The following is a 15,563-nucleotide window of genomic DNA, read 5'->3' as shown; positions in this document are numbered from 1 at the left end:
ACCAAACCAACCTAATCAAAAAACCCACAGAAAACTGAACTGTAACACTATGGCAAAGATTTAACATGTCACACTTTTGACGCCAATAATATAGTATGTAAAGGGGGCAGGCTTTAAAGAGTTAACATTGCTATTAAAACAATTAAAAATTAATTTTGAAGATTTTTAAACTCTTCAGAATTAATCAGCTTTCTCAATAAATCTGGACTGAACAGATCACAAGTGGCCAAAAGATTCATCTTTGGTAAAGTTTGACACAGCTCTCCAAATTATCTCGGCATTATTATTATCCAAAACTTAAATTATTATCTGCTACATGCAGGAGAACAAAATGTATTTTCTAGTATACATCAGAATTTCGGAAGCATTCAGGTACTTTGGAACTGGGATCATTTGAATTTCCTGATGTAGAAGATAAGTATTTTAAATTTGCTATAGGATCTCATCTACTACAAAATATTTAACGAAAAAGATATAAAAGGCTAGGTAGCTTTTAAACTCTTTGTTACTTGAGAGAAGCTTCAGAGACTGTTTTTTCCTGCTTCTTTCCTTATATCTAACTCTACACATGAAGTATTTGTGCCTTCACATGAAAGCAATATTTTCCAAGCATTTAGTAGTAAGAAAAAAAAATAATTTAATATCCTTACCCCGTATCTCTCAGCTACAATTTCCTCAAAATTTCGTTTCTCTCTCTCAGCCTGTTCCTTCATCCTTTGGTATGATTTTCGTAACCAACTCAATCCAGCATCTTCTACCACTGTAACTAAAGTAGAAAACAATGAGAGGTCATAGTTTTATATCTCAGTAGTTATTCCTGTTTAACCTTACTCTGTATGTGACGTTAAACCTCCACCTAAACTTAATGCAAAAATTGAAGAAGTGCAAAAGAAAAATATAAAGAGTACCATAATACAATTACATGGTTTTATAAGTTAATGCTGGATACACCTCAGTAATACCACTGATTTAATTTAAGTTTCGCCATTTGATCATAGAACACAACAAGTAAACTCCAAGACAGGAGTGGCATATGAGAAGTTGTGAGGGTTTATATGAAAAACAAAAAACAAAAACCTACAACCTTCTTATTGTTTAAACAAACAAGGGCTTTCCCCTTCTGAGAAAATTAATGAGTAATCCATTGCTTTTCATTTGAGAAGCTAGCAGAGGTCTTAACATTCAGGACACATACTCACTGATGCCCGTCACCTATTAGAGATCACTGATCTCTGTGACTCCTAAAAGTGGGCATGAGGCTAATGGTTTGGCAGGAGAGACTGTCCACAGGGAAAGGCTCCCAAAGAGGAAAGCCAGGGACCCTACTGTTCCCTGTTGACAAAATAAAAGGACCCTTCTTATCACATAATAAATGTTTCATGACATTACGAAAAACATTTTTCTAACTGCTCTTGCTGGAAATAGGCAGAATAACCCTAGGCTAAGGAAAGAAGTGAAAAGGTCACAGAAACAATATTTTTCCACCAACTGCATCTGTAATGTACTTCATTTTAATGTGACTCAGGCTTCTGTGGTTGAATATTTTAAAACTATAATTTGTGTAATGGAATGAAAGGAACCAAATGAGGTGACAACAACAATTTATCTTGTCTTGGTTAAATCATGCTTTCCTTTAATTAGTTCAAAATGGAGAATTTCTGTAAAGATATTGAAGGTCAAACCACTCAAGATTAAAAATCAGTGAAGAGAAATTCTGGAAAACAACATACTGTGACACTAACCCAATATTCACTACTGAATTTTCATCCAAATTTTACTTGATTACATGTTATTCATAATCTTTTTACGTCAACATTAATAGCAACTTGTTAGGAACACAGAGGCCAGAGACCCAAGACAGAAATTTAAGATTATTACTAAAAGTTGCTGTTTACCTGTCTTAACTGAAGCTTCTTCATCCTTCTCTGGTGGCAAACCTGTACCACCGTCTTTCCAATAGGGATTGAGTTCTCTCTCAGACAGCATGGCCTGAAACAGAAATAATTTTCATGCGTGCATAGCATGCAGTTTGTATTTTCTAGAATATTCGATAAATTTTGTGAGACTTGTGTGGGAATAGAAGAGCTGACTCATAACTTGTGCTACCTAAAGACAGGTGGAAATAAACATAACGCTCCATCCTGAGTTAAAGCTCTCAAACACGTGCTTAGCTGGCACTGTTATTACACAGAAGCAGTTTTACTGTTTGACTTCACTGCCAGCGTAGCAGCAACGTACTCGTGTCTGAAGCACTGTTGTTACGAGGGCTCTTAGTTTTACCTCAAGTTACTGCTTTTCACCTTCAAACTAGATCACTTACTGTGATTTTGTCAACTGACTTCTCTGGAAGCAGGCAAGGAAGTCCACAGGAGAAAAGGGTTGATAAGGCATTCCAGCACTGACAATATGTTGAATTTGTCTATGTTACATCATCAACACACCACCACCACTGACGTGCTGCATGCATCTGTTGTACGCATTGTTTTACATATCAAAGAAAGGACAGACATTCTGGTGTAGAAAATACAAAAGTATAAACCTGCACAGAGAGCAAGTGGTTGGGTGGGAGAGTCTATAAAAATCCTATTTTTCTAGGATCAAGAATACATATAAATTGTCATTAACCATATAATACATGCTGACATTCTGGTGATTTAAGATCTCCCAATTAAATGGTCCTTCAACAGCTCAGAAAAAACGTTCAGCAAAAAATTATGTGGGGAAAAAACAAAAAGATTAATTCCTTCTCAAAAGACAATAACCAAAGTGCCACATACTACACAAAAACAGCACTCCAGGTCAATCTGGTTCCTAGCCACAACATAACTAACTGGAAAACCTAACAGCAACAAATGGTCTACTGTTAGATGTGAGGGCAAGTAAATATTAGTGATCAGCAACTACGTTTTTAGATCACACTACATTGTTTTTCAGTCACACCACATCACATTTAAGGACCTGAATGAACAAACGAAGCAGCCAGCAACTTTATGTAAACAGAATTAATTTAACGACAGCAACCCCTTCCCCAGCCAGAGCATGATTCACCCATGTGTTCATGCACAAATGCAGCACGAAAGGCACAGCAACTGCTCAATCCTTTCTTCAGGCAAAAACAAGCCCCAGCACCTTACACTTTAACACAGAAACTTAGGTAAGCTTTTATCACATAAAAGAATGGTGCTCCTTTCACAGACATCATGGGGAAGAAGGCCAGAAGTCTGTCATTGTTATTAAGTAAAACATCTCAGAAGCACTTCAAATATTACAGAATTTAGTACTAACAAAACTGGCTTTCTCCTTACCTAGAAGCTAGTTTAAAGGTTTTTCTCCACAGATAAGCCTGCTGTATGAACCCTTCCCATCCCAAACAGAACAAATAACTCATCGATTTAATTAAAATCACTATCACACAATACATCAGGCATTAGCTTAAAAACTATACAAAGACTTACATATTTGAACCAATTCATCGGCTCATTCATCACACACAATTAAGATGCAGAAAAAAATTGATATATCGATTCCTCCTACCTGCTCAAGTTCTTGAGCTTTCTGTCGTTCCAGCATTTTTTCTTTGTGTCTTTCACCTCTGACAGCTTCTGCTGAAGTGGTTTTCAATGACATGAAGTCTAAATTCATCCATTCTTCTCTCTTTAAAACAAACACAAAGAATCAGCATCATATTTCCAACAAATATGTGGCTTAGGTACAAATCAAACCAGTGCAACTACTAACAAAGGTTACTTAAAATAAACAGCATAGGTTTTATAAACATGTATTAAATACTTTAATGAAAAGCAAGTGCGATTTTAAGAATCCAAATCTTTCAATTTTTTAATATTCACTTACACAAATTTCATAAATGTCTTTCTGTAATTTGAAAGACACCTTCCCAATGTATTTAAGACACTAATAAGCATGCAAACTATACAGACTGCTTATTATTTGCTTAAATGAGCACTGTACATCTAGATCAATTGCTTTTCATCTTACTAATTCTGACTTCATGACCTCTTACATCTCTTCTCGCACATACAAAATTCACAATCACTAACCGAGCATAGCTCATTACCTCGGATATCTAGGCACTAACTGCACCCTGAAATTAAACAGTTACGCATCTAAATTCTGTGACTTGTACTCAAAACAACAGGTAGAAAACTGCATTTACAAAACCTAAGCCAGACTAAGGACATTTTAAAAATGAGGATTACTCTCTAAAGAAAAGCAGCATGCAAAAAGCCAAGATATACCTACTACTTTTACACACACAAAACCTGAAGCCTCAAAAGAAAGCAGTGACATACACACTATAAACAACTACTCTACAAAAATAAGTATTTGGAACACTTCTGTGGATAGTATAGCAAACAAAATAACAAGATTACACCTATTTTGAAACATGTCCTTACAATAGAGTCTTCATATCTTCAGCAGGATTCAAGTCTGAGTTGTCAATCTGAATAGATGTCATATGTCACACTTTCTCTGTTACTTAAAAATTATATTAAGCAACACACCAGAGAGTTTCAGAGGTGAAACACAACATTTCACTTCTCAGATTTCCTCTAAGAAACAGAAGGAACTTGAAAACAATCTATCTTCAAGTGATTCAACAGTATCTATGCCCACATTAGCAAGCAACGTGAATCAACAGAAGTAGATGTGCATGGGACCCCTGGAGGTCATGTGTTCCAACCTCCTTGCTCAAGTAGGGCCAACTACAGTCAGTCGCCTAGAACCATGTCCAGCTGGCTTGTAAACATATCCAAGGATGGAGATTGCACAACCTCTCCAGGTAAATTGTGCCACTGCCTGGTCACCCTCACACAGCAAAACCGTTTCTCCTGTGTTTCAGCGTGTTCCCATTGCCTCTGGTTCTGTCACTGGGCACCACTGAAAAGAGCCTGACTCTGTTTTCCATATAGGCTTCAGATCTGCAGTTTGGAGGGCTTTTCTCTTTCTCTGTCTTTTTTTTTGTGTGTGTGTGTCTCCTTACAGAAGCTAAAATTCATTCCATTGTAGAACAGCCACCAAAATTATGCAGAAAAAATAACATGTCTAGTTAAGATCTTTAAGTTGACCTCTTTGAGAAAATCATAGAATGGTTTGAGTTGGAAGGACCCTCAAAGATCATCTAGTTCCACCTCCCCTGCCATGGGCAGGGACACCTTCCACTACATCCAGTTGCTCAAAGCCTCATCCAGCCTGGCCTTGAACACTTCCAGGGATGGGGCATCCACAACTTCTCTGGGCAACCTGTTCCAGTGTCTAAACCACCCTCAGAGGGAAGAATTTCTTCCTTCTATCTAATTGAAACCTACCCTCTTTCAATTTAAATCCATGGCCCCTTGTCCTATCACTACATGCCCTTGTAAAAAGTCCCTCTCCAGCCTTCTTGTAGGTGCCCTTTAGGTACTGGAAGACTGCTAGAAGGTCTCCCCAGAGCCTTCAAGCTAAATCAAGCTAAGTTGATAGAGCTTCAAAACACGATGAAAGGAATTGGTGCTAGGCAACTTTAAGTGTAGTGCCTTGCTAAACATTAAGCAAGTATTAGGTAGAGAAGTCTTCGGATGAACGAAATGCAACATTTACCTAGCTAAACAACGACATTCGTCTGTAACACAGGTTTTGTTCAACACATTGCAAAAGAGCTGCCATGAAACCTAAACATGTTTCACATTTGGTCATGCTGAATTTATTTCTGGAGTAGTTACCAGACTGCTCACCTGCAGGGAGGGTTCTTTCACAGCATCTGAGTGCTTGCTGACCTTCCAAGCTTTTTCTGTGTTATCTGACTGTGACACATTTGACTCAACCCATTCAACTGAAGAATCCTAAAAATAGAGTTTAATGTAAAGAATAATAATAACACCTTAACATACTATTATGTGTTGATAAAATGCAATACTTACCAAGTATATTGATAATCAAAATCGATGGTGATTGCTAAGCATTACTAATATAATACTGGTTATTATTTAAAAATACTGATAATAAAAATAGAATATTGATGTTCCCATAGGAGATTGTTCCTTCATGATCAAAACACTCCACCATACTTCATGAGCACTTCACAGTATGTAAGACTAGTTAATGCTGGCGGTTTATTAGCGTAACACTGCTAAAGCTAAAACCATCAGAATAAAAACAAAACCAAACCCAACTGTTTTTACGGCTTTACAAAAATGAAATTAAAAAATCTAAATTCATTACTAAGTATGTTTTATATCAAAAAAGTAAAATCAGTGACACAGTACAATATAAAGCACTGTACATGCTATCTCCTATTTTCATATCCAACCTCCTATACTTGCACTTGCAAACAGTGTACTGAGATTTTACACTTGAAGCAAATAAGACCTCATTAAACAGAGTTTCTTTGCTATTTACAGGAACCTGTCATGGGAATAACAGACTTTGGATGAAAGGTATCAGCCAGGACTGTGTTGTATCCTGGAACTCACGTTATCTGAGGGGTTTTGATGACTCCCATGGGAAATGTGGGACACTTGTGGCTTAGGTTACTACCCACGTTGAAAAGCATAGTTCACTTCTGGTATCAGTCCCTGGGAAATAAATCTCATCATACTGCATGCTCCTTCACTCAATAAAAGAGACTCTGAAAAGAGAAAAGACCACAGCACTACCTGCCTTGCACCAAAAACGCTGGATGTTTTACACAATATGGCCAGAAAGCAGCAGGCAGATTTCTCATGCAGTCTCTGTACCGTTTTGCCAGAGTGCCCCTCAATGTGAAGGCATCTGTTTACAGATTCAAATGCGCAATTTTGAGCCTTCCTTCAGACCCACGCACAACATGTTGCTGAGAGTTTCTGTGGTTGAGCATCCATGGAAAAGGCAGCAGTAACTCATGCTTAAAATCAAAGGCAAGTATTTGCAACTTTAGACACATCATTCTACCATATACCACTGGCTATAGGGAACCTATGAATTTTTCCATTCTATCCTAGAATGATGATTTTTTTCAATTTCTCTCTGCTGAAAAAACTATAAATCCCTTAGTTCCTAATGAGTGAAATCAATATTATAAAATTCACAAGAACTCACATAACAGCATCTTTTCAATTGATTAAATATGCAGCATATTAAAAAGACAAACTGCCACAGTTTTTCCCAAACATAAGAAAATGGTAAGAATGAGTCTTAATTTTACTAACCGTGTGTACTCAACAGAGACTAAAATGGTGCAGGTTTTAAAAATGTCATTTGAAGCATTTTAAAGTTGCTTACTTACTGAAGAACTATCAGGTGAGTCATTCTTCTTTTCAGATTTTTGTTTCTTATTTTTCTTCTTTTCTTTCTTAGCTTTTTTTGAATGCTTATCCTTTTTCTTTTTTTTCTGCACAGAATGTTCCTACAAGTAGATGTTATTTGTAAATGAGATCCAGCAAACCAAATCACCCACATACAAGAAAAACAATCACCATCTACTTACCAAACCACACTGAAAAAGTTAACACACACACACACAGCTGGATATAGCTACATTTTACTTCTACTACCCTCTCTCTCTTCTATTGGCAGGGGAGAAAGGCACACCTCACATTCATAATCAACATTTCTTCCCCTTCTCAGTGTCTTTTTCCTGGAAGTAAGGCACTATAACTATACATAGAATATCTTCTACACTGCATTTATTTTGGTCAAATCTATTTCTTCAGGAATCGCTGCACCATCAATACACATCTGTCCTTTGTTGAAATATCTGCACAGATTTCTACACTAAAAGGATGTGACATTCAGAGGTTCCATTAAGGCTTCTCCTGTGAATGATCACAAACGAGACTGCTACAAAGCCTTGGATCCTCCAGATTTCTTCCCATGGAACTAATCTTGTCTGGCAGAGTTTGCTTTTCTGCATTTAGTAGAAATTAAAGCTGGAATTGAATGACAGAAAATTTTCCTCTTTGTGAGTAAAAGATTATTTCCACTTAAAAAAAGCTAATATCAAAGCATAAAGAGTTCAGAAATTGGGAGGCTTTTAAAGATCATCTTAAAGCCTCAAAGCCTTCTGTTCACACAAACATGCTGTAAAGCTAGCAACACGATTCTGTGATGTACAGTTCCATCACCTTTTCCAGTTGTTCCACACGTTCATTCACATCAGGGAGCATCCATGTATCTTCACCTCGCAGACGCTTCAGCAGCTTGTGCCTCTGCTCTTTTTCATAACTACTTTTGGCCTAAGACAAACAGAAAAGAAAAATAATCAGGCGGAATTCAGTAGCATCTACTTACAGACGCACCTTTGTAAGACACTGGCACAACCATCCGCAATGTTGAGAACTGTTCTTGAGAACTTTTCTTTTTAGAGGACTGCAATAAAAATATTTTTGGATTACACATTAAAGGGGAAACTCAGCTAAAACATAGAATCATAGAATCACAGAATGGTCAGGGTTGGAAGGGACCTTAAAGATCATCTAGTTCCAACCCCTCTGCCATGGGCAGGGACACCCTCCACTACACCAGGTTGCCCAAAGCCTCATCCAACTTGGCCTTGAACACTTCCAGGGATGGGGCATCCACAGCTTCTCTAGGCAACCTGTTCCAGTGTCTAAACCACCCTCAATGTAAAAAATTTCTTTCTTATATCTAATCGAAATCTCCCCTCTTTCAGTTTGAATCCATTGCCCCTTGTCCTATCACTACACGCCCATGTGCATAAACATATTATGCACTCTCTTTCCTGAAGCTACAGCTTTGCAGTTCCTCTAGCACTGATTTCATCATCTTAAATAAGAGTGACACAAAGGCTTTCAACTTCCGCTTCTCATTCTGAGAAGCCTTCTTTTCTTACAACCTTCATGAACTGCCCATGATATGATAGAATCATAGAATGGTTAGGGTTGGAAGGTACCTTATATAGTGGACTTCTGAGTTTCTATTTCAAAAAATTCCATGGGCAACTATTCTATTGCAAAGCACAGCTCAATATCTATTAATCTGACAAGTTGGAAAGCCTATCTGTGCACATTCAACTGTGAAAATATATCAGCCAGATGCAAAACTTGGAACTGCAGAAGTCCATGCTCTCAAGGAGTATACAAATATATCAGGATTAGCATTTTGGGCTGCAAAATGTTCTTCCCTTTCTAGTTATGAAGACAAAACTATACATACTTTTACTACTACTTCTGAAAAAATAATAATCGCTGCAGACAGTTTCAATTCCTGAAAAGGATTTTTATAAAACACATCAATAAAGTAACAACCTTTTCAGCCTCTGAAGTTCCCTCTATTACTTTCAGAAGAAACATGACTTCAAAAAACAAGTTTACTTAAATATAACTTGCCACTAGAAAACTATTTATCCCATAGTGCAATATATCATCACACCTGAATAGCAGGAGGAAAGTTATTTTATATTATTATAACCCTAATTTTGAGTGAGAAGTCTTCCAAGTTTGAGTTTGCTTTTGTTTTTTCGTTCGTGGGATTTTTTTCTAATAACTAAAGTCAAAGCCAAAAGGTGGAGTTTGGTTTTCATCCTGAAACAACAAGTTTTACCAGAAAGTGTTTTTAATCATAAGCCAAGATATCACACACAATTTTAAAAAAGATCAGTATTTTAAAAAAAAAAAAAAATCTCAGGAGATTAGACAAACAGTGAAGCCTTTCCTCCTGGTCAGCTATTAGTTCTCTGTAACAAATTCTAGACACAAGCCTATGCACTGCACAAGACAGGCACCTCCCTACCATGGGCCAGTTTCTCTTTTTTGATACAGTCAAGAAGGAAATCTGCAGCTTTTGTACTGTCAGAAAACAAGGCTTGCAGGACAAGGACCAGTACACCGTAAGGGTTCAATAAACAGAAATACATGCTAAAAAATAAGACTAAAAGGGTTTTTTTTTAAAAAAAAAAAGAAACTAACACGTAAGTTAGAAGTGCTGTTGTATTCTTAAACACTGTCATTAGCAATATTGGAAGTGGCACAAAGATCAAAAAAAAAAAAAAAAATACTACATATCTGTGCCCAAACTAAGCATCCTTTTAAACCTTCATCATCTACTTTCTTAGAAGCCCCAGAAAGTGATAAACTTCCTAATGCACTTAAATGAAGGCAAAGCAAGGCTGCTACCCAGACTTCTAAATTCTAAAAGAAGGGACGTTGCAAAATAAAATAAAAAAAAAAATAGTTTAAGACAGCTTGAATAAAGAGGTCAAGACTGGGACTTCCATGTCTAGAATGAAGCTGACAGTCTACAAGGGTGAATGCTACATCTTAAAATTCAAAAGGCAAGGATAAAGGAAGAATGAGTTTAGAGCACACTGAGACATTTATTCCAATATCAAAACAGTTTTTCAGCTTATAAATAAACAAAATAACAAAAGAATAAGAAGGATTTTAATTAAGTGAGAGTAAAATGGATGTTAAGCATAACATAGGGTCACCAAAACCACCCAGGACTCCAAAAAATGCAGGTATGTTTCCTGCTAGCTCTCATGATCCAGAAGTCTCACTGTCTAACCCTGCCCACCCTAAGACATCTATCCATCTGGGACATCAAGCTTGAAATTTCATGCAGAAATTATTGACTGATATTTTCTGTTCTAGCCCACAGAAATGATGACAGCCCTTCTGTATTAAAAACTATTTATTTCAGTAAAATAAAGTAACTAAGCATGCCACATTCATGGGCAAGTGAAGGGTAATAACCTCAGCTATGCAACTCACAAAACGTGTACACATACACACAAAACTTAAGCTTATAACTGGACAAGGATGAAACAGCAGAGATAAAGTGAACTTGAATATAGATTTGACGGGAAAAATACAACAAAAACAGACTCCAAACTTGTCTGCTGCACAAGAAAACACAAAACATGTTGCCAAGATTTAGACTGGGAAAAGGACAGGCTTTCCACATACTGTTTCGCTTTTGGCTGTGAAAGACCTGCAACTGGAGTTAACAGTTCCCTTCCACCCCTTCAGCAGCTCTTGGGCATATAAATCCCTAAACATGTCCAATAAAGGCCCATCAAGATCAGCTTGTCAACACGACTTCATTTAATACACTCTTCCTGTCTAGGAAGATTTAGCCTCTTACTCTTCTCTATAACAGCAGGTACATTTTAAATAAAATTATTATTTCCTTCATGTTACCAAAGTTACAAACATACGTTGCATTAAATGAATTTAACATTATAAATAAGGCACAAGAGGAGCTTTTATACTTTTTGTTAGATCTAAGAACAAACAGAAAAAATACAGGCAAGTATTTGAGATACATGATCCTAATAAAAGAGGTGGATCATCATTTTGGCTGAAGTTTACAAATATATATTCAGAATACATAAGGACTAGAAATCATCGTCAAACTGCAGACTGTTGTCTCCTGAATACAAAATAAAACAGGATTGGGCAAGATGAATCCGTAGTGGCAATACCACCAGACTGTTAAAGAGACAGGTACAAAAGCATCAGGTGAAAGTTTGTTTTTTTCTTAGAGAAAGATACAAAGAAGATTCTTAACAATATCCATATGTAAAATAAAAAAGAGAAATCTGCCTAGAGATTTAAAAAGATGAAAGAACTTGTATTTTCACCTAAATTATCATTTTAACACAAGACTAGAAAGTTAGCAGTGATACCCTCTGATCCATTCTGTCTCTAAAAACTATCTAGCTCCCTCTACCATCGAATTACAATATTCATTTTTATTGTTAGTGAATGGCTTCCCTTCACACATGCAAAGCGCCAATTATCTCCAGTGGGGGGGAGAAGGAAAAATCTGTCTATACTTCATTAGTTTCAAACCTTACCTTTCTAGTCTACTTGTCTTTTATAATGATGCAGGACCTACTAGCATCTACCTAGTTTTAATTCTCTTTCTACATTTTATAATTAAGTCCCCTGTCAGACTTATCGTTCTATGCTACAAAGGCCAACTCTAATTGTTTCACGTCTCTCAACCCACAGAAGTTCAAGCATTTAATTCACATTAAGGTTCGTTCATACTTTATGATACCACAAATATATCCAACAATTTATCCTTTCCCCTTTACAGACAAGTACTTAACATCAGGTACGTTTTAGGCTATCACTGCAATGTTTTTATGGTTTTCCTCCATAAATATAGCATGCCACATTTCTGGAATACCTCTATTTGAAAGTAATGCATTAATTATGCAAACGGCATGCTACATGTGAACAGAGGACCATTACAAGCAGCAACTGTCAAGGAGGGCAAGCATCTTGCTGTATTACCACTTCTGCAACACCCTAATAAAGTCGCTCACGGTCTCCGTTGCAACAAGCGCGAGGTGCAATACCACGCTGGCCAGGCACTCTGAAAGGTCTGTTGGTAAGGTGCTAAAAAACCAGTAACTATTCTACAGTACTGTTAGCAACGCTTGCCAAGGTGAACTGAGCCAAACTCTGTAGTCTTTACCACCAGCAGAACCAAGGGTCTGGGATTTCACAGCCCCATCTGAATGAGGAAGGAAACCAAGATCAGGGAGAGTGCTTTCTGGTTTTCATGAGACAGGTCACTGAGGCCAGCCTGCACGGTTGCTGACAACAGTATCTGCTAAATGAAGAATAAAACTTGCTCCAAACAGCCTGTAATACACTGCAGAAACAAATACCAAAAGCTGTAAAAAATGACACCACTCCACCTGAGGAAGAAGCAGAAAAGATCAAAGACACTGCCAGCGGCCAAGGTCGAGGTCACACAATAAATGGAGGTTTTAACACGTCAGTCCCCCAAAGATAGCCAGAAGTGGACATACCTCACCTAGGGATGGAGGCTAAGGCAGTCCCTCCCCAGTCCACAGAAACCCTGATCAATGCTCTTTCCTGACCCCAACTCTATTTACCATTTCAGCAATCACCAAGGCCAGAGAAAATTTTCCATACCCCTACAGAGACTGTGCAATTTCCATCTTTAACTGTGGTTAGCCTCTAGCTCTTCAGATGATAAACACTCCCATTCAAAAGCCAACTTCCCCATCCAAGAGAAAAACTCCCTTTTTCTCCAAAAAGCAATCAGAGGAAACTCCACAGCACACCACCAGATGGATACAGGGTGACAAAAATATCCAACACAGAGAGTAACAGCTAAGCTGCTCTAATGGCTACCTGCCACCGAAGGGCAGGGCTCCATTCCATACCTCTCGTCTCCACAATCCCACCTGCATGTTCCTCCACCTTCCCTGCACAGGTCTGTCCTTGCATTCTAGCCTTGAGAGACTTCAAGGACTACCCTGATGCAAAATGAATCCCACCAAGACCAGGGTGCAGCCTCCTGCAGATCAAGCTTCCAAGCTGGCCCTCTGGCAAGGTCGTCAAGGCTACGAGTTTAAGCACAAGGAATGAGAACAAAAACGTGCACTTTGGGGAGGAAGGGAACAGGAGGAAGAAGTAGGAAATACCCCTTTTGGCAGCAGCTTTCTGTTAGATAAATTCAAAAGACATAACATCTAGATCAATCCTTCAGTCATTAACATAAGGCACCCAAAATTTAAACAATGAGCTTTTATTTCCGATGTCAGGACCTCCTCCCATCCTCTCACACAATCCATTCCACTCATTTACCAGTTCCAATATTCAGCTATCAGAAAGGCTGCCGTGGCCTGTATTACCCTCCCAGCTTCCATCACCCCAAAGCTCAGGGAACCTGAACATACCCTTCCTTGCAGTTCTGATGCTCCTATAACAATTCTCTACCTGACTAATACACTTATTTTCATGAATGCTTAGACTGTTTTTTCTACTGTCAACATTCCAATTATTGTTATATCCACAAAGCTTTCCCAAGAAGGACAGCAGTGGAAACACAAGAAAGGGCTTAGCTTCTACTCCAACTTGCCAAATCGCAACTGAATCAGAGTGCTGCCTGTACCTCTGCCTCCTCCAGACATGGCCGTGACAGCTGGAAACGTCACTGCTCTTTGTCATTTTTGCCTGCCAAAAGGCACAGAAGACAGGTCACTGAAACAATCATCACTTAAATCATTTAAGCTTCCTGTGATCAATGATCGTTACAGAACAGTTCTCTTCTCCAGGCTGAACAGCTCCAACTCTCTCAGCCTGTCTTCATAGCAGAGGTGTTCCAGTCCTCTGATCATCTTCGTGGCCCTCCTCTGGACTCACTCCAGCAGCTCCATGTCCTTCTTGTATTGGGGACTCCAGAGCTGAACACAGAATTCCAGGTGGGGTCTCACGAGAGCAGAGTAGAGGGGCAGAATCACCTCCCTCGACCTGCTGGCCATGCTGCTTTGGATTTAACCCAGGATACGATAGGCTTTCTGGGCTGCCAGCGCACATTGCCGGCTCACGTTGAGCTTCTCATCAACCAACACCCCCAAGTCCTTTTCCTCAGGGCTGCCCTCAATCCATTCTCTGCCCAGCCTGTACTTGTGCTTGGGATTGCCCCGACCCACGTGCAGGACCTTGCACTTGGCCTTGTTGAACTTCATGAGGTTCTCACAGATCCACCTCTCCAGCCTGTCAAGGTCCCTCTGGATGGCATCCCTTCCCTCCAGCATGCCCACAACACCACACAGCTTGGTGTCGTCAGCAAGCTTGCTGAGGGTGCACTCAATCCCACTGTCCATGTCGTCGACAAAGATTTTAAACAGCGCCGGTCCCACTACGAACCCCTGAGGTACGTCACTGGTCTCCACAGTCAGACATGCAATTTAAAGAGCAGACTGTAGGACATGTCACTCTTCGGGCAGAAACATCTGGGAGGCAGTAACTGTTTCTCCTGGCACAGCTGCAGACACAACAGATAAACACATGCACGACGGTAGCTACGACTGCTAGGAAACTATAGGCAGACATTTCATGTTAATGTAGGACCTCTCCATCCTGTTGCAGAGAGCACTAGAGGAAGGACTTACAGAACGTAACAATGGAGATATCTGTCTTCATCACCCGCCTTCTAGAATGACCTGTCTGTTAAATCAAAGATATTGCTTGCAAAAACGCATACAAAAGTGCCTTGTCAAAAGTCTGAAAATCTTTTGTGAAAAGGCAATATTCATTTCTCAGTGCTGTTCCTCTCCTAATATCACTCAAAGATTTAAGTGAGTATAGTAATCCTGACACGCTTATTTCCTTCAACAGAGAGGGTCAGGGATATAACGCTTCATAGAGGATTTAAAAGGGAATGAACAAAAAGAAGGTACTTAGTATTACAGCACAGAAGCAACTTCCAACAAATTACAGCTCCACAACCCCTGACGGTGATATGTTTTGCTATTAATTTCTGTCCAAGGAGAAATTTCTGTAATTTTGCACTGCATACTGAAGTGTAAAATACCGCCAAAGCATTCCATCACCTTGGCAAACAATAATCACTGCAACAACTCAGTGCTTAGGCTTTTATTAGGAAACACCTGATCGAACTTCACTGGGAAAACCTGCTGATTTCACAGCTTGTTTAGAGCTCAAATACAGCGAGCTCAGTGATATTGTTACACATTGGGGTTTTTTAAATTTTAAGTTGTATTTCTAAGAAAATAAATCAAGAAACGTAAATGAAAAATAAAGGTAGAGGTTTAAGTCAAAAGCATCAAACAAGAT

The 15,563-nt window shown here is 38.7% G+C and overlaps 1 protein-coding gene across 1 annotated transcript in view; it reads right to left on the bottom strand.

The window, feature by feature from the left end:
• Nucleotides 1-15,563, bottom strand: part of CWF19L2 (CWF19 like cell cycle control factor 2) — an 87,787-nt gene that overhangs the window by 67,214 nt on the left and 5,010 nt on the right. The window contains exons 2-7 of the mRNA XM_086621771.1: nt 8,100-8,210; nt 7,262-7,381; nt 5,733-5,840; nt 3,535-3,654; nt 1,896-1,989; nt 651-766 (exon numbers count right to left, since the gene is read on the bottom strand). Of these exons, the coding sequence (XP_086477897.1) occupies nt 651-766; nt 1,896-1,989; nt 3,535-3,654; nt 5,733-5,840; nt 7,262-7,381; nt 8,100-8,210 (669 nt within the window). The remainder of the gene's footprint in view (nt 1-650; nt 767-1,895; nt 1,990-3,534; nt 3,655-5,732; nt 5,841-7,261; nt 7,382-8,099; nt 8,211-15,563) is intronic.

This window comes from Tauraco erythrolophus, chromosome 1 (assembly GCF_009769465.1).
Source record: "Tauraco erythrolophus isolate bTauEry1 chromosome 1, bTauEry1.pri, whole genome shotgun sequence".
In the NCBI taxonomy this organism is placed as follows: domain Eukaryota; kingdom Metazoa; phylum Chordata; class Aves; order Musophagiformes; family Musophagidae; genus Tauraco; species Tauraco erythrolophus.
This window is presented reverse-complemented; position numbering and strand designations above follow the sequence as displayed.